Genomic DNA, 24,032 nt, shown 5'->3' with positions numbered 1-24,032 from the left:
ACTTAAAAGTGGGAATAAATTAAACCAATTTATTAAATCTCTTTAAAATGAGGATAAGAAAATTACCTACCTAATAGTGTGTTTGTGAAGATTACATGAAGTTATTTATGTATGTGAGGTGCTCAGAACAGTACCTGGTATGCAGTAGATGGTTGGTAGTGTTAGCTATTATTACTATTATAATTATTATTCCAACATTCTAATTGTTGCTATATACTTGACATTAGGAAATTAGCTGGCTTTATCATCATTAAATTTTCATATTCAAAGTACATTCCAATATTAAAACAAGTGAACTACCATTATATTTCTTTTCTCTTCTTTTTTCCATCACCATTTATCCCTCTATGTCAGTGACGGCGAACCTATGACACGCGTATCAGAGGTGACACGCGAATTCATTTTTTTTGGTTGATTTTTCTTTGTTAAATGGCATTTAAATATATAAAATAAATATCAAAAATATAAGTCTTTGTTTTACTATGGTTGCAAATATCAAAAAATTTCTATATGTGACACGGCACCAGAGTTAAGTTAGGGTTTTTCAAAATGCTGACACGCCGAGCTCAAAAGGTTCGCCATCACTGCTCTATGTCCACCACCTCCACCTCCACCTCCACCTCCACCACCACAATCACCACACTGTTTATTTCAACATGACTTTAATTCAGATATTGGTGTCAGGTGACATTAAACTTTAAAACAGAAGGGGACTAATATGGACAGATTGAGTGTCCAAAATTCATATGTTGAGGCATTAATCCATAATGTAATAATATTTGGAGGTAGGGCCTTAGGAGGAAATTAGTTTTTGGTGAGGTCATAGCGGTGGGGCCCCCATGATGGGATTGGTGTCCTTCTTTATCAGGGGATGGAGAGAGCTCTTTCTCTCTCTGCCTGTGAGGAAACCAGAAAGAGGACCCTCACCAGAACTTCACCTCTCTAGTGACCTGACTTTGGACTTCCCAGCCTCCAGAACTGCATGAAATATATGTTTGATGTTTAAGTCCCCCAGACTATTACCACTGCCTTAGTCAGTTCAGCTATTCCTACAAAGACGTTATTAAAATAAAATTAAAAAGCAAAAGAGTGAAGTCCTCGCCCAGCTGGCGTGGCTCAGTGGTTGAGCATCAACCTATGAACCAGGAGATCACAGTTCAATTCCCAGTCAAGGCACATGCCCTGGATGCGGACTCAATCCCCAGCAGGGGGCGTGCAGGAGGCAGCCGATCAATAATTCTCTCTCCTCATTGATGTTTCTATTTCTCTCTCCCTCTCCCTTCCTCTCTGAAATCAATAATTGTATATATTGTTCCTTTCTAAAGTGAAGGCCTCTACTATAAACAAAAGTGGCCTATAATGAGGGGTGAAAAAAAGAAAATCATTGAGAAAGTATTATGTGCTAAGACACTTAATAATATTCAAAGAAATAAAAGATACATTTTGTCTCTACTCAAAGCAAGTATACATTTTCAATAGTACCACAACACACTCAAACAGTAATGTACATGTAGACACTAGCTTTTCATTATCTGGGTATGTTTAAATCTCTTTCAGCCTAGATTCTGGAAATGTAAATCACAACCTTAATTCTCCACATCTAAGACTCATGTTTGGGTTCAATGACCTAAAAGTTTTGAATTCAGAGGGGAGATAAACTGCTTAAAACCAAATTGACCTTCTGCTCTGTGGAAAATGAAATTACTGATTCTCCAGTTCTACTTCTGGGCTCCTGAGCCCTTTCTTTAACAAATACATCACAAAGGTCAGGGCATCACCTTAATATATTTAACCAGAATAATAAATCAAATTCTAAATAGTGCTACCATTTAATCAAAAGCTTTAATACACATAAAGGAAATTACAGCACAGAATAATTATGGATATTACTTAGTTAGCTACTATGGAAATTCCTACCTTAAAGATCTAAACATAACTGCAGGTCCTATATAATAGTGAAACTGGACATTTTGTAAACATTATGAATTTTTTAAACTTGAATTCATAGTCGCTTTTTTTGTTGTTGTTAATCCTTACCTGAGGATATTTCTCCCATTGATATTTTAGGGAGAGTAGAAGAGAGAGGGAAAGACAAACGGAAACATTGAAATGATAGAAGCACGTCGATTGGTTGCCTCCTGCATGAACCCCTATCAGGGCCTGGGCCAGGGAGGAACCTGCAACCAAGGTGCATGCCCTTGACCAGAATCAAACCCAGGACCCTTTGGTCCATAGGCTAACCCTCTATTCTATTCACTGAGCCAAACCAGCTAGGGCAAGCATGTCAAACTCATGGTCCATGGCCGCATGTGGCCCACAATAATATTTTTGTGGCCCAGACAATATAATGGTATGTAAGAAACTTTTTAATAAAAATTTCATAACTTAATTTTTACAATATCCTGTTATATATAATTATTAATAACGAACTACAACATTCACTAATGACTGATTACTATAATCGTGTTGTATTCATTTCCCTTATGCGCAGGCACACCATTTCAGCCAATTGCCGGTCATTAGGCTTAGACTACTTGTGCGCAACAGGAAATACTTCACTTTTAGAGAACAAGAAAAATAGGTTTATTTGCATTACACTTATTAATTTGTGCAGTTATTCAGTGTCTGGTAAGTTAATGTTCAATAAAAAATATTAATTTTTATTAAAATGTTCTATTATTTTACGTTAACGATTACTCATTTATTTCAGCCCTTTGTATTCAGCATGTCTCTATCAAAATAAACCTATGTTTCTATGAAAATTGAAGCTTTTGTTTTTTTGCGGCCCACATAAATTTAAACCTTGTGTATTTGGCCTGGGCCATAGTCACTTTCATAAAAACCAAGCATTTCATCAAGATCTCTACACCAAAAACTAGAGAATATTGCTGAGAGACATTAAATGCCTAAGTAACTGAAGAGATTAGCCAGAGTATTTAGATGGGAAGATTCAATATTGTTAAGCTGTCAATTGTCAACTTATTTCTAGATTCAATGCAATACCAATTAAAATCCCAAATGAGTGTGTGTGAGTGTATGAGTGCATGAGTGTGTGTGTGTGTGCGTGTGTGTGTGTGTGTTTGAACTAACAAGTTGATTCTCAAATTTATATGGAACTACAAAAAAAACTAACATCGCTAAGGCAAAATCAAAGAAGAATAAGCTAGAAAATTACAGTCAGATATCAGGAATTTTTATAACATAGTGTTTGTTGGTACACATATAGATAAATAGATCAATGAAACAAAGTGTCTAAAAACAGACCTCACATATCTGATCTCCTTGTTTACCATAAAAGGGCTACTGATATACAGTGGAAAAAGAATCATCTTTCAATAAATGGTTCTGGGTCAACTGGATCTCTATGTAGGAAAACAACTAAACCTTGACCCTTACCTCACACCATGCACAGAAATTAATTAGAGATAATCTTAGACATAACTTTAAAAGGTAAAACAATAAAGAAAAAAAACCATAAAATCTTCATGAACTTGGGGTGGCAAAGATATTTTAAAGATGCAGAAAGTACTAATTATAAAAGATAAATTGAACTTCATTAAAATGAAAATATTTATTAATCAAAAGACAACATTAAAAGAGCAAAAAGGCAAGCCACAGACTAGGAACTACAGACTATTACAACACATATCCTACAAAGTATCTTATCCAGAATATACAAAGACTCTCACAAACCAATAAGAAAAATATTGAAGCCCTATTTTGAAAACACCCACACACACACACACACACAAACACAACTTAAGCATTTCACAAAAAAGAATATCCAAATTGTCAACCAGCATATGAAAGGTTGCTCAACATCTTTAGTAATCAGGGAAATGCAAAGTAAAACCACAATGAGATACAACTAAATGGCTAAAAATTAAAGAACTGACAGCACTAAGTGCTGATGAGGAGGTGGAGCAAGGAGAACTCTCCTACATTGCTGTGGGAGTAGAAACAGTACAACCACCTTAGAAAACTGTTTGGCAGCATTTACAAAAGCTAAATATACCTTAACTCTATGACCTAGATATTCAATGACCTAAGAGAAATAGGGAAAGCACATTGGACCAGAATATAACAAAAATAATACAGAAAAGTGACCAAACAAGAAAAAAGAGAGGGAGAAGAAGAAAGCTATTTTAACAGAGAAATCACAAAAGGTCACAGAATCTTCACTGCTTATTTTGTTTCCAAAGCTATTCCTCCCAAGGATAGAACACTAATGGAGGAGCGATGCCTTTACTGAACATTTGTGAAGCTTTCCTCCACTTAGTCACAAAGTGCCTTGATCAGTAGCACCATGCTTACATGGTGACATACTGAACATTAGGAATTCTTGAAAACACAAAATAATATTTTCTATATGACAGCATACTTTCTACTCTAAATTTCAGACTGCAATGTTTCAATTGGTAAAAACCAAATTTCAGAATGTTTTTTTTTCTTGAAATTAATATAAAACTAGTTTAAAACGGTTTATATCAGCGGTTCTCAATCTATGGGTCGCGACCCCTTTGGGGGTCGAATGACCCTTTCACAGGGGTCGCCTAAATACATCCTGCATATCAGATATTTACATTATGATTCAGAACAGTAGCAAAATTACAGTTATGAAGTAGCAACAAAAATAATCTTATGGTTGGGCAGTCACCACAACATGAGGAACTGTATTAAAGGGTCACGGCATTAGAAAGATTGAGAACCACTGGTTTATATGTATAGTTTGGGGCCCAAGTTTATAACCAATTCAATCTAGACACTTGAAATTTTACCATAAGTAAAAAATATATATATATGATTTAGATGGCATTCTATCATGGCTCTTTGTATTCAGTCATGTGGGTTTGTTTTTTGTTTGTTTTATTTTTGATGCTTTTCCTTATTCTGGTTTTATTCTGGTTTTAATGTTACTGTTGATGATAATTTGATATTTTATCTTAAAGGAAAGTAAGAGAAACAGAGGATCCTTTAATTAGCTATACAGTGGGGCCTTGACTTACGAGTTTAATTCATTCCGTGATGGAGCTCATAACTCAAATTACTCGTATGTCAAATCTTAAAGTGAACGAGTGAGACACGTGATGCTGGGCTGATGTTGTGGCGTTCACTGTGACATTCACTGCGCCAACTAGCGGTGGGGTATCTGAAGCTGGCTCATAACCTGAATTTTAGCTCACAACTCAAAGCAAAAAATTGGCTGAGAGACAGCTCATATCTTGAAAAACATGTTAGTCGGGACACTTCGTAAGTCAAGGCCCCACTGAATCTACACTAATAAAAGAGAAAGATGCAAATTGACCATAACCCCAACACCCTTCCCATTGGCTAATCAGGGCAATATGCAAATTAACTGCCAACCAAGATGGTGGCCGGCAGCCAAGCAGCTGAAGCGAACAGGAGACTTGCTTGCTCCAGTGATGGAGGAAGCCAAGGTTCCCTGCCTGCCGCTGCCGTCCTCTGAGCTGCAATCTAAGAAACAATGTTGCAATTATAGAAGCTAAACAAGCTCCAGATACCTGCTTTCAGCCAGCTTCAGCCTCAAAGCTTAGAGCGGCAGTGATGGCAACAGTGTTTCAATTATAGAAGCCAAACAAACTCCAGATAACTTCTTTCAGCAGCCGAGGCCTCAAGCAGGAGCCGGCCTCAGAGCTAAAGCTGGCTCTCAGCTCCAGTGACAGCCATAGAAAGTAAATAAATCCCAGAATTTAAAAAAAAAAGAAAAAAGGAGAGGGTGGGAGCTTCAGTCACCCACCAGCCTGAAAACGGCCCTCAGCCCCTCACTCAGACTGGCCAGGCACCCCAGTGGGGACCCCAACCCTGAAGGGGATGCAGGCAGCCTAAAAACAGCCATCATCCCCTCATCCAGGCTGGCCAGGCACCCCAGTGAGGACCCCACCCTGAAGGGGGTGTGACCAGCTGCAAACAGCCATCATCCCCTCATCCAGGCTGGCCAGGCACCCCAGCAGGACCCCCACCCTGATCCGGGACACCCTTCAGGGCAAACCAGCCAGCCCCACCCATGTACCAGGCCTCTATCCTATATAGTAAATGGGTAATATGCAAACTGACCCTAACAGCAGAAGGACTGGGAATGACTGGTCACTATGACACATACTGACCACCAGGGGGCAGATGCTCGATGCAGGAGCTGCCCTCTGGTGGTCAGGGCGCTCTCACATGGGAGGAGCTCTGCTCAGCCACAAGCCAGGCTGATGGCTGCCAGTACAGCAATGGGGGTGGGAGCCTCTCCTGCCTCATCAGCAACTCTAAGAATGTCCAACTGCAGTTTAGGTCTGCTCCCCGCTGGCAAGTGAACATCCCCTGAAGGCTGCCAGGCTGCCAGAGGGATGTCTGATTACCAGCTTAGGCCCAATCCCCTGGGGAGCAGGCCTAAGCCAGCAGGTGGTCCCAGACTGCAAGAGGGCACAAGCCGGGCTGAGGGACCCCCCCTCCCCCTCCCCCTGAGTGCACAAATTTTTGTGCACTGGGCCTCTAGTATATATATAAAAGCCTAAGTGACTGTTACAACCAGTTGACCAAACGACCGGTCAACTGGTAGACCAGTCGCTGTGACACACACTAACCACCTCAACGCAGCTGCCCCCTAGTGGTCAGCGCGCTCCCACAGCCAATCTCTCGTGGCCGGCCAACCTCCCGTGGTCTCTCTCTCTGATCAGGGTCCCTCCCCCCTCACCCCTCCCCTGCCCCGGCCCAGGAGCCCCACCAGTACATGCATTTGTGCACCAGGCCTCTAGTTTGATACATAAGTGGCTATCACAGAAGAAAGTTTTAAGTAACTGAGTACAGTAAGTTTTGAGTTGATCTACATGCTGTATAATTTTTAATACAATTCTCTTCCCTACTCTCTTTTGACAACTAAGTTGAAACTGCCACATTTGAACAGTTCATCTGCAGCATAAAAATACGCAAATATGCCTTATCTCACAATCTCCACATAATAGTACAATTGATGAAAAACATGAAGCAAATTCTAAATAGCCTCATGATTTTAAAATTCAAGTTGTTATTGAAGCACTCCATATTACACTTGAATTCTGTCCCAAGTAGGACAATATTCAAGTAATTATTAAACATACCACAGAGTCAAAGTAAAGCAATTAAAAGACTCAATTTATCCTTCATATATTTAGGTTTAACAGTAGACTGTTGACAACTTCAGACTCCAGAGCTGAAACCCTAGCCTCTCCCTCAGATTGGTTATATCTTATTTTTAGATGTAATCACTTCCCTCCGGTACATGGTTAGTGACCACACGCACAGGTCTGCACATGAGGGAACTGAAACTGGAACCTGCGCTGTGAATCAGCGACACAAGACACAAGAAGACGATGCCTGGCGGGTCATCATCTTCAATAATCCTTATGACAGCGCTGTGCTGACACTGTAATTAAAGCAAATGACACTTGAGGTTAAGCCATTTCCATGGCACGTGGAGTACGCACTACTTTGCGAGCACCTACTACCTAATGGCATGATAAAAATCAACTCTTCATGTTGTTCTTAATTTCTTTTAGTATTTTATGTTATGTGAATCCTGTTAGAGTTCATATTAATTTTGAATTCATACTCTTATGAAAATTTATCAGACAGATGGTAAGTTAATGGGCCAGCATACATACATTTCCGTTGTCCTACATACAATATAACCTGATTAAAGAATTGAGATACCAAAGCTGCTAAAGCAAAACATTCAGGGGAATCCCAAGCTGGAAAGTTTCAGTTATGCAAGATGATTACGTTCCAGAGATCCACTGTCCTACACTGTGCCTATAGTCAACACTGCTATATTATCGATTTAGATATTTGCTGAGGGTAGATCACATGTTAAGTGTTCTCACCATAATAAAAGAAAAGTTATTAAAAGCAAAAAAATAACAAAATAAAATAAAAGGAACCCAATAGCATAAGATGCAAGAAAACCAACGCCATTATGCTAAAAGTAAGTGTTTTCTTTTGACATGCTGCATTAGATGTACCTGGGGAGCTTGCTAAACATGTAAAAGACTGAATCCCACCCAAGGCTGTCCTGCATGAGGGGAATCTCTGAGACTGGGGCTTGCAAATAATACCCCCAATGATACATGCTCGCACTAAAATTGGAAATCCATTTATGTAGATCTTTCAAATAATTATCATCAAATTCATTTATTACACCCTAGCATGTGCCTAAAAACTGTGTCCTACTTAATCAAAGTTTCATTTTCCTTCCTAACCAAAAACAGTCCTGTTCCTTCTAAGTTTCAATTTGCATTATCTCTAGCTCTCATAAGAGAGTCATAAAGAAATCCAGAATAGTAACAACTTTGTCAGAATAAACTCCCCTGCTCCATGTACTTCTTTTTGCCATGAGTCATTCCTAATTTCTTTCTCACTGAAGAAAGAGTTTCCCCCCAAAAAAAGTATGACAGCCATAGGATGTCATTTATACAGTGGTAGGATACACAAACTTTCATGTAAATTATTTTAGGAAACATACCTCTTGCCAAATTAGTAAAAAAAAAAAAAAAAAAGTCATAAAGACTCACATAACACTCTGAGAGACTAAGATTTGTTATAGCTTTATAAGAGATTGCTTTTATTTTATGTGTGCTTCAAACTCAAAAGTTTCTACTAGAGTGTATTCATAAGTGTTAGCAAAAATTATTAAAGGATATATTTAAAAGAATAAGCACAATGGAGACTCATACTCTGTATACATCATCACATGTGACCATAATCAGAATACATTATATGTAATTGCACAGGAGAGTTGAAGTTTCTTTTTGCTTAGAAAATGGCTTTTTCAGTGTATCTAGTTCAACTTTTAATTATGACGTACATCTAGATCAGTACCTTACACAAACTCACTGTTCAAGAAAAATATTCCTAATTAGCCACATAATCATTTATAAAAATCAGAGGTAGAATTAGTTTCAAATTGCCTTCAAGCCCTTTGGAAATATTTATGAGGTTGATAATCTAACAATTACAAATAAATATTACCTAGTTAGTTCAAATCTTTTGTTCACCTCATCTGAGATATTACAAAACTGACGTATAATTTAAACGACATTTCCTTTTATATCTCCTATTCTGTTTTTCACTTTTTCCTAATTAAGATTAGATATGTCCCCAGTTAATCCTAAATGGTGATGAGTTTCTGTCCTTATAATTTGAATAACTCAAATAAAATCTACGGCCATACCACCCTGAATGCGCCCAATCTCGTTTGAATAACTCAAATAACTTAAAACTTAAAGGAGAAAGGGAGAAATATACACACACAGAAATGAACACAAATATATTTATATTTGCAAATACCAATGAGAGAAAGAAAAGGCCATTTAGACCAATATAACATGCATATGAAAAAAAATGAGATAATTTTAGGAATTCTCAATGTTCAAATGAAGGTGAATGGGGAAAACAATGTATTATTTATTTTGTCTAAATAAAGTTAATCCATGACCTCTTCAACTTTAACAAGATTTATTATCATGATTTAAAAAAATAGTTTAAAGATTATAAATAACATTTGATGACTGGAAAAAGAGGTAGCCTGGATACCTGGCTCCTCCCTGACCGTCACGGAAGTGGAAGCAGGAAGCAGGAGCAGTGCCACCCAGAGCCACAATTTCCAAGAGCCAGCGTGACTCATTGTGCCTCGAAACCACGTGAACAAGTGACCACAGATCTGCAACAGAACAAAATATTAGAATTGAGCTCATTATACAATTCCTATCATTGTATCTCCAGAAAATCCTCATCACCAAAGAGAACATAATAGATTTTTACATTATGTATAATTATATACAGTTGTCCTTTGGTATCAATGGCAGATTGATTCCAGAACCCCCAAGGATACTAAAATATTTAGGTGCTCAAGTCCCTAATATAAAATGGCATAGTAATTGCATATCCTATATAATAAAAGCCTAATATGCAAATCGAACAAACAGCTGAATGACTGGCAGAACAACTGGTTGCTATGACATGCACTGACCACCAGGGGGCAGACACAGGAGCTGCCCCCAGCCCTCAGGCCCTGACCAGCAGTGGCAGCAGGGGCAGGTGAGTGGGTGGTGCCAGGCCAGCCAAGGCAGGTGCCAGCGGGGGGCCCTGGTCACCCCCCCAGTCACCCCAAAGATCAGCCCCGATTGCCGGCCAGGCCTAGGGACCCTACCCGTGCATGAATTCCGTGCACCAGGGCTCTAGTAATCTATATTTGCAGATGGGCTACAGCAGAGTATGCCTACATATCACTTCATTTGAGTGGATTCAACACAGTGCTTGGCAAGTGTCAAATTCAAGTTTTGCTTTTTGAAACTTTCTGGGCTTTTTCCCCCTGAATATATTTATTCCAAAGTTGGTTGAATCTGTGGATACAAAACCTCCAGGTACAGAAGGCCGACTATAATTGGATATTGATTATATATGCAATTATACATAATATATCAATATATACCTTTTTAAAATTAAATCTTTATTGTTGAAAGTATATGTTCCCTTTTTTCCCCCCACTGGCCCCCTCCAGCCTACCCGCATCCCCTGCTCAGACCTTCACCACCCTATTGTCTGTGTCCATGGGCTATGCATATATGCATACAAGTTGGTTGATCTCATCCCACCCATCCGTCTCTGCCTTCCTCTGAGATTCCATGCTTATTTATCTCTAGATCTATTTTGTTCATTATATTCCACATATCTGTGAGATCATCTGATGCTTGTCTTTCTCTGACTGGCTTATTTTGCTTAGCATAATACTCTCCAGGTCCCTCCATGCCGTCTCAAAGGGTAAGAGATCCTTTTATATTTTTTTTTTTTTACTGCTGCATAGTATTTCATGGTGTAAATGTACCACAGATTTTTTTTATCCATTCATCTACTGATGGGCACTTGGGCTGTTTCCAGATTTTAGCTATTGTAAACTGCATACATTCTTTCTGATTGGTGTTTTAGGTTTCTTAGAATATATTCCTAGAAGTGGGATCACTAGGTCAAATGGCAGTTCCATATTTAATTTTTTGAGGAAACTCCATACTGTTTTCCATAGTGGCTGCACCAGTCTGCATTCCCACCAGCAGCGTACTAGGGTTCGTTTTTCTCCACATCCTCGCCAGCACTTCTCATTTCTTAATTTGTTGATATAGCCATTCTGACAGGTGTGAAGTGATATTTCATTGTTTTAATTTGTATCCCTCTGATGATCAATGACTTTGAGCATTTTTTTCATGGTCTCTTGGCCATCTGTATGTCCTCTTTGGAGAAGTGTCTATTTAGGTCCTTTGCCCATTTTTAATTGGATTGTCTGTCTTTTTTTTGTTAAGCTGTATGAGATCCTTATATATTTTGGATATTAACCCTTTATCAGATGTATTATTGAAAAATATGTTCATAATATGTAAATATATACCTTAATGTGTATGAAAGAACTCTGAATATATTTTCAGATTGATTCCTAATTATCAATGTCTGTACAGCCTCTTAAAACTTAAATTTTGTCTTCTTTAAAAAATGTTTAATGTCACACCAGTTACAATAATTTATATATTTTTATTGTTTTTTTGTTTGTTTTTTTATATTTTTTTATTGATTAAGATATTACATATGTGTACCCTCTACCCCCCCACCCCCCGCTCATCCCCTCACCCCCCCGTTGTCCGTGTCCATTGGTTAGGCCTATATGCTTGCATATAAGTCCTTTAGTTGATCCTTCCCCCTTGCCCCCACCCTCCCCTACCTTCCCTCCAAGGCCCGACAGTCCAATCAAAGCCTCTCCGTCTCTGGATCAGTCCTTGTTCATCAGTTTATGTTGTTCATTATATTCCACAAATAAGTGAGATCTTGTGGTATTTATCCGCTCTCCAGTTCCATCGATGCTGTGGCAAATGGTAAGAGTTCCTTTTTCTTCTTCCTCTTCTTAAAGAATACCTTTCAGCATTTCATATAATGCTGGTTTGGTGGTGATGAACTCCTTTAGCTTTTTCTTATCCGTGAAGCTCTTTATCTGACCTTCCATTCTGAATGATAGCTTTGCTGGATAAAGTAATCTTGGTTGCAGGCTCTTGCTATTCATCTCTTTGAATATTTCTTGCCACTCTCTTCTGGCCTGCATGGTTTCTGTTGAGAAATCAGCTGACAGTCGGATGGGTACTCCCTTATAGGTAACTGACTGTCTTTCTCTTGCTGCTTTTAAGATTCTCTCTTTATCTTTTGCTCTTGGCATTTTAATTATGATGTGTCTTGGTGTGGTCCTCTTTGGATTCCTTTTGTTTGGGGTTCTCTGCGCTTCTTGGACTTGTAGGTCCATTTCTTTCACCAGGTGGGGGAAGTTTTCTGTCATTATTTCTTCAAAAAGGTTTTCAATATCTTGCCCTCTCTCTCCTTCTGGTACCCCTATAATTCTGATGTTGGTACGCTTGAAGTTGTCCCAGAGGTTCCTTACACTATCTTCATACTTTTTGAATCTCTTTTCTTTTTTCTTTTTCGGTTGGGTATTTTTTGTTTCTTTGTATTTCAAATCTTTGACTTGATTCTTGGGATCCTCTTGTCTGCTGTTGGATCTCTGTAAATTATTCTTTATTTCAGTCAGTGTATGCTTAATTTCTAGTTGGTCCTTTTTCATGTCCTCCATGGTCTCACTATACTCCTTGAGGGATTCATTAAATTTATCGGCGGTTTCCATAAAATTCTTGACAAACCTTATAAACGTGGCCTTGAACTCTATATCCAGTCGTCTGTCCTCCTCCGTTTCTGACAATTGTGACCTGTTTCTCTGTCTCCGCATTTTGGCTGCTTCCCTGTGTTGATAGAGTGGCCCTGTGCGCCAGGTGTCCTGTAGGGCCCAGTGGCTCAGCCTCCCCAGTTACCTGGGGTGGACACTCTTGGTGCACTCTTGGTGCCTTGGTTGATGTAGGATCACTGGGAGGAATTGACCTCCAGGCCAATTGGCTGTGGGAAGCAGCTGTGTCTGAAGTGGGAGAATGGACCCCCTCTGACCACTGGGTACAGTGGCTCCTGGATCTCTATTTTTATTGTTTTTAATCCTGGTAAATTACACCTAACATAAATTTAATATTGTATATTTTAGTGGCATTAAATACCTTCACATGATTGTGTAAGAATCACTACCACTCATAACTTTTCATCTTGCAAAACTGAAATTCTGTAACTCCCCATTTTTCCTTTCCCTGGTCCCTAGCTACCACAATTCTCTTGTCTCTTTTATAGATATAACTATTCTGAGTATCTCATATAAATGGAATCACACAGTATTTATCCTTTTGTGACTTTATTTCATAATTCCTCAAGGTTTGTCTATGTTGTAGCAGGTGTCAGAATTTCCTTCTTTATTAAGGCTGAATAATATTATACGGTATGTTTATACCATATATTGTTTATCCATTCACTCTTTGATGGAAGATTGGTTTCTCCCACCTTTTGGCTATTGTGTATAATGAATATTCAAATAACATGAATATATAAATATCTGTTCAAGTCCCTGCTTTCAATTCTTTTGAGTACATACCCAGAAATGGAAATGCTGGATCACATTATAATTCTATTTTTAATTTTCTGAGGAACCATCACACTGTTTTCTATAGAAGCTGAACCATTTTACATTCCCAGCAACAATGCACAACAGTTCCAATTTCCCCATATCCTCATCAACATTATTTTCTGGTGTGTGTGTGTGTGTGTGTGTGTGTGTGTGTGTGTGTAAAAGCAGCCCTCCTAATAGGTATGAGATGGTATCTCATTGCGGTGTTAATTTTCATTTCCCTAAGGATCAGTGATATTGAACACTTTCATGTGCTTATTAGCCATTTTTGTATCTTCTTTGGAAAAATGTCTATTTAAATCTTGCCTATTTTTAAATTTGGTTTGTGTTGTTGTTGCTGAGTTGTAGGAGTTCTTTATGTATTCTGATTATTAAGGCCTTGTCAGACATATGGCTTGTAAATATTTTTTTCCACATGGTGGGTTGCCTTTTCACTCTGTTGCTTGCGGCCTTTGCTGCACAATTTTTTATTTTTATGTAGTCCAAATTAATTTTTCTTTTATTGCTTGTTCTTTAGTGTCATATATAGTTATTTATATCTTTAAAATGTAATTTTATTACTTACAATTCTATTTTCTCTTCTGAATAATAATTTTCCATATTTTGACTTAATATCACATTTTCTATAAACTTAACTATTTTGTTACTGGATTGAATAATTACTGCTACTGGAGTAATTACTGCACACATAAAAAATATCTGTCCTTCTATTTAAGTATAAAATGGATCTATGCAATGCCCACCACATCTGAGCCTGCCATTAACATCATATTTAATATTACCTCCCAAAATTATCTTTCTGAATTCAGACTATTACTTTACAGACATTACAATAAAAGATTTAGTAAATAGAATCCCTGTAATGGAAAATTTTAACATTACTTAAATTAATTTTTATAGTGCAGTAACTAACATGGAAATGAATTGCAATTAAAAATATAATGGCTCCTTCAGTGTACTTGACAAACACAGTATTATTAGAATAGCTATTCTAAGAGTTCTAAATATGCAAATAATATTATGTCATATATTTACCACCATTCAAAGTTTACTCAAGAGTCAAATATAAAATAAACCATCATACCAGTGCCTAAATGTTATCCATAGACACTCTTTAGAAGAAAACTAAAGCCACCATCTTTGGTATTTTGCATGTGCCCAAAACTCTAAGATCAGCATTTTAAAATTAACTCAAGATCTTGGATATTTCTGAGTGAATAGCTAGAAGCAGCAATTGTAATATTAAAATCATATGTGTGGTTCTAAATATCAAACACCTGGTTTTATACTTATTTCTTTTGAACTCTGTCATCTAGATATAGTCCTAATCCTAATGGGACTTTGCAAACTTATCCTAGCTATTACTTCAAATCAGTTGGTAACTGTTAAAGCAATTAATTCTATTTCAAAGAAACAAACTCACAAATATTGATCAAAATCACAAATACTGATCTAACTTTCAGTGAGATCCTTGATCACTTTCATTTTTAAACAAAGTGATTTTTATTAGTTGATAAATTAGCCGCATAATGTAGTAGCTAAAACCATGGCTTCGTGTCTGAGCTTTGCCACTTATGTATTTTCACCAAGCCTTCATTTATTCACCTGAAAACTAGGAACAATACCATTTAATACCTGGAAAGAGTAAAGCAGAGGGCCCTGAACACAATAAGTGTTCAAAAAAAGTACCTGCTATGATAATTGTTCACTCTACATATTCATAAATAGTCATCAGTAAAAATTTAGTTGCATTTCTCTTCTTAACCTGATATTAATATTGATATTTGCACAAGGAAGAAGCGCCAAGGCATCCTAAAAATTTGTTCATTGAAGTTTTAGTCCCTGTTCAGCAACAAAGAACCAGAGGGCTATATAGCCATAAGCACATGAATTCAATCTTGAGGTCTCCCAACTATTTATTTGAGCCACTTAGAGAATAATTGTACTTAGTTTCATTTATCCAAAAGGTTTGAAGAACAAGATGTTATTGTTAGTTGACTAAGCATTCTATTCACTGAAGAACTGCCATTCCACTGGAATGGTGAGATCACCATTGCCAATCTACTGAAATGTCACTGGCCAAGTTCAGCAAGATCTTGAAAGAAGAATCCTTTTCTCACCCAGCCTGGTGTAGCTCAGTGGTTGAGCATTGACCCATCAACCAGGAGATCACAGTTCAATGCCTGGTCAGGGTACATTCCCAGGTTGCCAGGCTCAATCCCCAGTGTGGGGCATGCAGGAGGCAGTCAATCAATGATTCTCTCTCATCATTAATGTTCTCTCTCTCTCTCTCTCTCTCTCTCTCTCTCTCTCTCTCTCTCTCTCTCTCTCTCTCTCTCTCCCTCCCTCCCTCCCTCCCTCCCTCTCTGAAATCAATTAAATATATATTTTTAAAAAGAATTCTTTTCTCTCCTTATCTAATTCAATTGTTGGTGTTATTTCCAATAGCTGACCACTTCCTCCTTCTTAAAACCCTCATTTTCATTGGCCTCTCTGCTCTCATACTCTCTGGGATTTCCTTCTAAATTCTCTTGTCAGATCTTTTTGTATACCTAATTTACTGACCTGGAATCTGTGGGCCCTCTTCTCCTATCTCTTTATAATGCTTCCTAGGTCATCTCACCATTCTCTTGTCTTTAAGTAGTATTTGTCAGATGATAAATCTAAAATTTACATCTCCAGCCCAATCCTCTTCTCTGAACTTTAGACTTTGCATCCACCTGCCAACTTAATCTCTCTTAGATGTCACACAGACATCTACAACTATACAAATTAAACATTTGATTCTCAAGTACAACTTGTTCCTCTCATTCTCTTCCCAATCACAATAATTAGTACCCAACAAAATGCTCAAACCAGAAACCTAAGCACACATGGATTCTTCTGTCTTCCTTATCATCTCCCACACCCAAACCATCATACCAGTTTACCCTAAACACATTTCCAATCCATTCATTGCTCTCCAGTCCTCTACCACTATCCTAGGTCATATTGTCCTGATCTAGACTCCTCAACAGTTCCCTAAACTAATTTCCCTCATGCACCATCAACTCCTGACAAAATTCACTCTCAACATAGCTTAGAGAGATTTTTTAAAAAATCAAAGTGGGATCATGTCATTTCCAGCTTTAAACCCTTTAGTGATTTCCCACTGTGCTTAAAATGCAATCCAAAAACTCCTTTCTATGGCCTAGAAGCCCTGAATAATCTGGCTCCTTACCCACCTTTCCAGTCTCATTTGGTACATTTATTTTCACTAATGTCCTATTCCTCAAATTCCCTAATTCTTTCCAACCTCATGGCTTTTGTGTATGCTTTTTCCTCATCTGGGAATATGCTGGGTCCTGCTCTCCCTTACATCTTTCAATTTAAATGTTACTAAATGGAAAAGCCAATCCCTGTCCATGCCCTGGCCCTAGGTTTCTCTAGCTCAGACTATTTTGTCTGTGTACATATGTTTATTGCTCTTACTCAATTCTAAGCTCCTTGAGGGCACGGATTATGTCTGTCTGTTCTATCACTGTATCCTGAGCACTTGGCACAGTACCTGGAAAAGCAGAGACTCAAGAAATATTTTCAGAAAAGGGGAAGGTATTGAGAACTACAAACTTTGGTAGTCACAAAATAGTCCAGGGGATGTAAACTGCACCATATAGAATACAGTTAATAATCTTACCTAATAATAGACAAACATGGTAATTGACCATACCTTCACTATGCCTCCTATTGGCTAATCAGTGTGGTATGCAAATTAACCACCAAAAAAGATGGCGGTTAATTTGCATACTAGGTTCCAAGCAGTGAAGCGAAGTCTGACGGCCTGGGGCCTAAGAGGCAAGACCTCACACCCTGGTGCCAGGCAGAGCAGCGAGGCTTCACACCCTGGCACCAGGCAGAGCAGCAAGGCCTCACGGCCCCAGCGCCAGGCAGAGCAGTGAGGCTACAGGGCTCCAGTGCCAGGCGGAGCTTAGAGGCCTCACAGCCCCGGGGCCTGCACAGCGAAGCCTGATGGCTCTGGGTGGCTCCAGTCGGAGCCCAGCCAAAGCGAAGGCCTGGGTCCCGGGTGCGGGAGGAAAGCAGTGCCAGCAGCCAAGGGAAGGGAAGGCCTATTGCACAAATCTCTTCGTGCAACAGGCCTCTAGTATTATAATAAATATATACAGTGCCAGGTGGGTACTTGAAATATCATGGGGACCACTTTGTAAAGGATATGATTGCCTAACTACTATGCCATACAGTTGAAACTAACACAACATAGTATTGTATGTAAACTGTAATTGAAAAATTTAAAAAAAATTTAAATATTCACTGAATTTTAAAAAGTAAAAAGCTGCCAATTTTCAAGTCTTGAGATACAGTAAATTATACTTACCTTTGAATCTATAGTGACAATAATTTTATCTTTATTTTATAATTCTTAAGACATCTCAGAATCTTATATTTCAAAGATTACTATAATGAACACCTTTGCTCTTTGTACATTTCTAAAATATGTTTACTATCCGATTTTCCTGTTGTCCCAACCTTATTTAAATAGAGACATACTCCACTCAGCTAGGAATATTAGAAATAGCTTTTTATCGAATTCTCAAAATGAATATTGTATATGTTAAAAAGAAGGGGAAAAAACACTTTTTTCAGATCTTTAATCTCTGCTGTAAGCTGTTGACAAGGGTTGATCCCCCAAAAATTGTTGAGGACAAAGCTTTCCTTGAGGTCTTTCTGGAATCTCCTCAGATCCTTCTCACTCTCCCCAGACACCTGCTGTTCTCAGACTGCTCCCTGCTGCCTTCCCTGGTGCCCTCCCCAGATCTCAATTCTTGGCTTTGTCCACAATCGCCTTCCTCATCAAAACTTGCCTCTTTTCTACCCTGGCCCTCAGATCCCAGCTACGTGGTTATCAAGTTCGCTTTATAAATGAATGTAGGCCAGTGTTTAATGTGTTGTTCTTCCGAGATAAGATTTAAACTTTAACACAGACCTTTAATGTTTTCCCAATGGAGTGAGTGATGTAGAACCTCAGAATAATATACGTGTATGCTAAGCTTTCTTAAAGCCTTCAAATCACTTTTTTCCAAATGTGTACAAGGATGTCTCATGATCCATTTTAAGAAGGATATGAAGAAAACTGGTCATACCTGTTGTCATTTTCTGCAGTAGAATTTCTTTTACTAGTATATATGGTATTTGATTTTAATACTCTGAATAATTTAAGAGGCAGGCATGAAGAAATGGGGTTAGGGCAAGATATCTACATACCATATGTCAAATATTAGAAAGTTAAAAATAAAGCTAATAAAACTGACAATAGATATGTTTTTGTGTTTTTTTTTTCATTTTATCTTGGTAAATAACCTAAAAGCCAACGTCAAGTTTAGAATTGACAGCGCAAACTCTAAGGAATATACTGGCCTTTGGCCTGGACCAAAGTCCAGCCCTCACTTTTTCCCATTCCTGACTCCCTGTACACTATCAGGGGCCTCAACCACACATATGAGAACATCCCAATAATTCTAAGCTCCATGCTGTGCAAATAGCCATTCCTTGACCATTCCCTTGGGCCTAGGGGTGTTCACACCTAGTAACTTGGTCTGGCCCTGGGAAGATGGATTCCAGGAGGAGAGCTTCCATATCCTGCAAGAGGACTAAAGGTGATTCAGCCAAGGAATTTCAGGATCTTGTATACCCAGAGCCTGGTCTAGATCATTCTTTGGGTGGGCAAGTCTCCTTCCTTCTCTTAACTCCTAACACTGAGAGCAGGTGCACATCCAGAGCAAGGGCAGATCAGGGCCTTCTAAAGTAGAGGACTCAGGGCAGGAACCCTTTTGCCCAGGCCTCAGGGTGGCACTGAAGACAGGCAGCAGGTCCCTGTTCTGCAGATGGGAAACGTTAAAGCTCATAGAGAAGATCCCACAGCCAGGGATTCAAGTCCAGGTCTGCTTGACTAATAAGCCTTTGCTGTTACACCATGTTTACCATCAGGAGGTGGGACAGACCTATCACATTCTATACACTTCCTTTTAAATTTTCAGCTATTCTCTATCAATATCCAAGTCAGACTTCAGACAGTTTCTTCCTGATGCTACAAAATACTAACATCATAATTGGTAGTGTGTCCAGCAATAATAGTCTTAAGCAGACAACACTGCTAGAGCCTATGAACCTCTAAAATCATCCAGACAGTCCTGCCTGTAACTGATTTCTCAGTCCCTTGTTAACAAAGAAATAAAAGCTGCCTAAAGGCCTGGTTCTGACCTCTCTCTATCTCTAACCCGTTACTCTTACCATCCTCTGCCAACCAGAATAGTTTTGGATACTGGTTGGGTTAAGGAAATTATTAAAGGGAAAATTGTCACTCTCCCTTAAACTTCCTTAATCCAGCTCTTGAAATCCTATAAGGCAACTATCAAAACTAACAATATTTGAATGAGGACATAGATTTTTTTAAAATCCCTTATTAATCTATATTTGTGTAAAAAGAGCACAAAAATGACAGAAAGGGACATTGGGGACCCTTAGTCTTTTGTTCCATTGACAGGATGAGGTTCCTACAATGTGCCACTGGGGATCCAGTAGTCATTGGGTATACAGCAGTGAGACAATGAAGGGAAATCCCTTGGTCAGCAAAACCAAAAATAAATAAACACATACATTGTCTTTGGCTTTGTATAGGCTGTTAATGAGCAACACAATATTTTGACTTTCAAAAAAAATAGGCTTGATTTGTTAAATGAAAGAACCCTTTTTCAGAGCATGCATTATAAAGAGAAATGCTATGTGGGTGGATAGAAGACAAATTTTAAAACAAACCATCTTGACTACCCTTCAGTATGTCTGTATGTAACTCCACCAAAAAAATCTGGCCATACTGTTATGAAGTGACACATCTTGTAAATGAGCAAAACAACAGGTGTCTTACATCTGTTCTTTACCAATCTTTAGAATCTATCTTTCATGAAGCTATACTAGAGTCTACAGACTATTGGAGAAAACCAACTGCAAAGCTATACCTATAGAGTTAAAACTCCAAGCCAATAATAGGACAAATATACCCTCTAAGTTTAGAACTAGATTTAGCATTATTTCACAATACTTTTCATTGACTGTAGTAATGAAACAGGTTACTTTGGGAATTCCTTTGCAGCTTAGGCAAAGTTTCTGCCCTCTATATTCTACAGATACCTCTTGACCTTCATATTTCAATTACAGGCATCATCATTAACTTAGGAGCCTAAATCAGAAATTTCAAAATCATCTTCAACCCATTCTCTACCCTCCATATCAAATTTCAAAGTTTACCAAATCTACTTTTAAAATGTCTTTGGAATCCATACCAACTTCCTCATCCTCACAGAAACTGCCTTAGTTCATGTCCTTACCATTTCTAATCTGGAAAAGGGCAATAGGCTCCTAACTAGTCTCCTTTCCTTCAGTCATTTTACAAAATACTAGAGGCCCGATGCACGAAATTCGTGCAAGAGTAGACCTTCCTTCCACCAGCTGCCACAATAGTCAGGCTCTCCTTAACTGCATCTCCTACTGCTAAATAGTTCCATTTCTAAACCAAAACTTTAATCACATTAGTGTTCTGCTTTGCTGAAGTCTCTTGGTGGCTTTTCACTGCCCAATCCTCAGAGAGGTGTATGTTCTGTCTCCTATCAATAGTCAACATCTTGGAGAAAAAATAATTGCAACTTATCATTTGGGTTTTGTTTAAACTTGGCATTTAGTAGGTACTCATTTGTTCAATTTGTGGGATCAATATAGTCTAAAGCAATACCTTTGTACTAAAATTAAACAAATGAAAGGTTGGAACTGTTGAGTAATATATCTAGATAGGGTATGGATGAAGTAAAAAATTACAGAAAAATACAGGAAAATTACTAAAAGGATCAGTGCATGCAATTTCAGTTCTTTTGGGGACAACAATATATAGTCAAGGTTGTTCTCTTCTTCAAAGAAAATATATTCCTTGGTTCTGAACATTTCTACTCCTCTAAAATTTGTCAACTTTATCACCTTTTCTCAGAGTTCCCTGTTATTTCTTCTGTTACTTCAAAACTAGTGCCTGCTTCCTATAGGATCTCTAACTTCAGGTTCCCCTTGAGAATGCTTAATCCATCCTCTCTATCCTATATGTAAACTATTCTCAATCTCAACCTTCACGACTGACCTACATTTTTTTCAGATTTCAATTCTTTAGCTCCATTTCCACAGATATATCTATGTCAATAATCCACTGCCACTTAAACTTTTAAATTTATATATATATATATATATATATATATATATATATATATATGCATAGATTTTCCCACTTTATTAACTTTTTCTGTTCTTCCATTTGAAGAGCTCTACTAGCTTTCTGATCAAATAATCTTACAATCTAGTGAGTTATATCTGATTTCTCTCAAAGAGAGAGAGATCATAAACCGGATGCATGAATAAGACAGACCTATTGTTTCACTCTTGCATTCAACATCTTTCCATCAACTTACAAATTCAATGGGCAATTTCCTTACCTGATTATCTCGCCACTTGCCTATAAAATAACACCCTAAAGAGCCCCTTGCCTCTTAGCCTCTCCTCTCCAATCTCTCCTTGGCAGGTGCTATCTGCTTTCTTCATCTCAGGTTTCACCCCAGTTTGGATTCTCTGCCTTCCCAGGCACATGACTACTCACTCCCACCTCTAAGCCTTCACACATGCCATTCCTTCTGGCTGGAATGTCCTCCCTCTCGCTCTCTTCTTCTACGCCTTGTTATTCTCTGCCTCTTTAAGATATACGTCCTCAACATGGCCTGCCTTAAATAATCCAACTCAGTCACATTCATTCTATTTTTTCCAGCATCCTTTCCAGGTTATATATTTGCATCTCTTTAAGTTCTGCTAGTTTTTATTTCTGTTTATTTTTCATTCTTCTCTTGAATTGTAGATATGACACTGATTAACAATACAATGCCCCCATATCTTCTCCTGCCTCTAAAATGGATACTCTGTGTACCCCCTGGGCATTTTTTTCTGGGGGTGGTGGTGGGGAGGGATGAACTAAAACTGCAGCAGGAGAGATTAAACTGGAAGACCAGAAAGTAGATGGAAAATTTCCATTTCTGGAGAATATCATGGGCTCCCATCTGTTTTAGATGGTTTCCTTGGGTGATGATTCAGATACAGAGATAGTGTCCAAACTGTGATAAGAATCACATTTGATTTTCTTTCACCTTCTTGCTCTTTCTCTGACCTGTTCATGTCAGGCTCAGGCTCACCTCCTTGCTCTATTGCTCATCTTCACCTTCCTTTCCCAGGAAAGGCTGCTTAGACTCCCTACCAGTTTGAGAAATCAGTCTGGACAAAGCCTCATGGAAGCACCTACCAGTTACTTTCTCCATTTTCTATCCCCTGGGGAGAAAATGAATTTTTCCACCCTTCCTTTTTGCCACTCAAGACAAATATTCCCACTCAAAGAATCCTGTCAGCTCTCCTCGAAAATAGGCTTTTAGGTGCGTTTTGCACCATCTCAACACTGGAACCTCCCAGCTCCTCCTCTACAGGCACATATCAAAGATCTGCACTTAGAGAGGGTCCTAGAGTTTTCTCGCCACGCACCAGCCAGGGGATGCGAGAAGATCACACACTTGAACAGAGCAGGTTTTAAGGACCCCTTAAAGAACTACAGGAGTGCCTGATTTGAGCAGAATAAGCAGCACCTTGTGCGCGTTCTCTGTCTCTCTCTCTCTTTGTTTTTGGTTATGGTGGAGGGCAGGGGTTTGGGGGGGGGGGCATTTCATGCCCTCCATTATCAGGCTGATAGACGTTCCTCTTGAGCTTCCTGACCATCCTCCCATCTTGCTGCTCCACAGACTTCCCTCCAAGCAGATGGGACCAAGACGTCTTGGAATTGGGGGTGGCAGGAGGCAGCACATGTTTCCCTTTACCCTTCCATTTCCAACTTCCAGTGTGGCTCATGGTCACTCGCCGCTGCAATTCCTCGGTGGTTCCATGAAACTCTAGGCATTTTCAGGATCCTTTTGACCCCCACTCCTCGCCCCAGCTACTGCCCCATGAGGCTAGCACTGTGTTCCCACACCCTCTCCACTCTCTCCCGAATCAGAGTCTCCCCGAGGCTCCCGTAACCTGGCCTGTCCACCAGCTCACCTGCCCCGCGACTGCCTGCTCCCTCCCGCCCTCAGTGTCCTGCGCGGGGCAGGTTTTGCTTACACGCCCGCCTGTCCTGGAGGAGCTGGTGCGCCCGGCGGAGGCGACATGCTTGGTTCCGGGCCAACAAACTTCTTCGGGACCCTGCAGCGCCCCAGCGGGATTGCGCGGCGCCGCCTCCCTCCTCCCCGCCTCGCCGGCAGCCCCGGCGCCCGCGCACTGACGGCCGCGGCGGCCGTTCTCGCGGCGAAGGCGGCGGAGGCGGGGGCCGCGTTCTCCGAGCGCCGGGCCGGGACGTTCCCGCGGCAGC

The 24,032-nt window shown here is 39.3% G+C and overlaps 1 protein-coding gene across 1 annotated transcript in view; it reads right to left on the bottom strand.

Annotated features, from left to right (window-relative positions):
* The window catches only part of COL19A1 (collagen type XIX alpha 1 chain), a 301,251-nt gene that overhangs the window by 276,347 nt on the left and 872 nt on the right, over positions 1 to 24,032 (bottom strand). The window contains exon 2 of the mRNA XM_081094481.1: positions 9,574 to 9,700. Within this exon, the coding sequence (XP_080950607.1) occupies positions 9,574 to 9,664 (91 nt within the window). The 5' untranslated portion in view covers positions 9,665 to 9,700. The remainder of the gene's footprint in view (positions 1 to 9,573; positions 9,701 to 24,032) is intronic.

This window comes from Myotis nattereri, assembly GCF_964212035.1.
Source record: "Myotis nattereri genome assembly, chromosome: 6".
Taxonomy (NCBI): Eukaryota; Metazoa; Chordata; class Mammalia; order Chiroptera; family Vespertilionidae; genus Myotis; species Myotis nattereri.
Note: the sequence above shows the minus strand (reverse complement) of the source record. Positions and strands in the feature narration are given on the sequence as shown.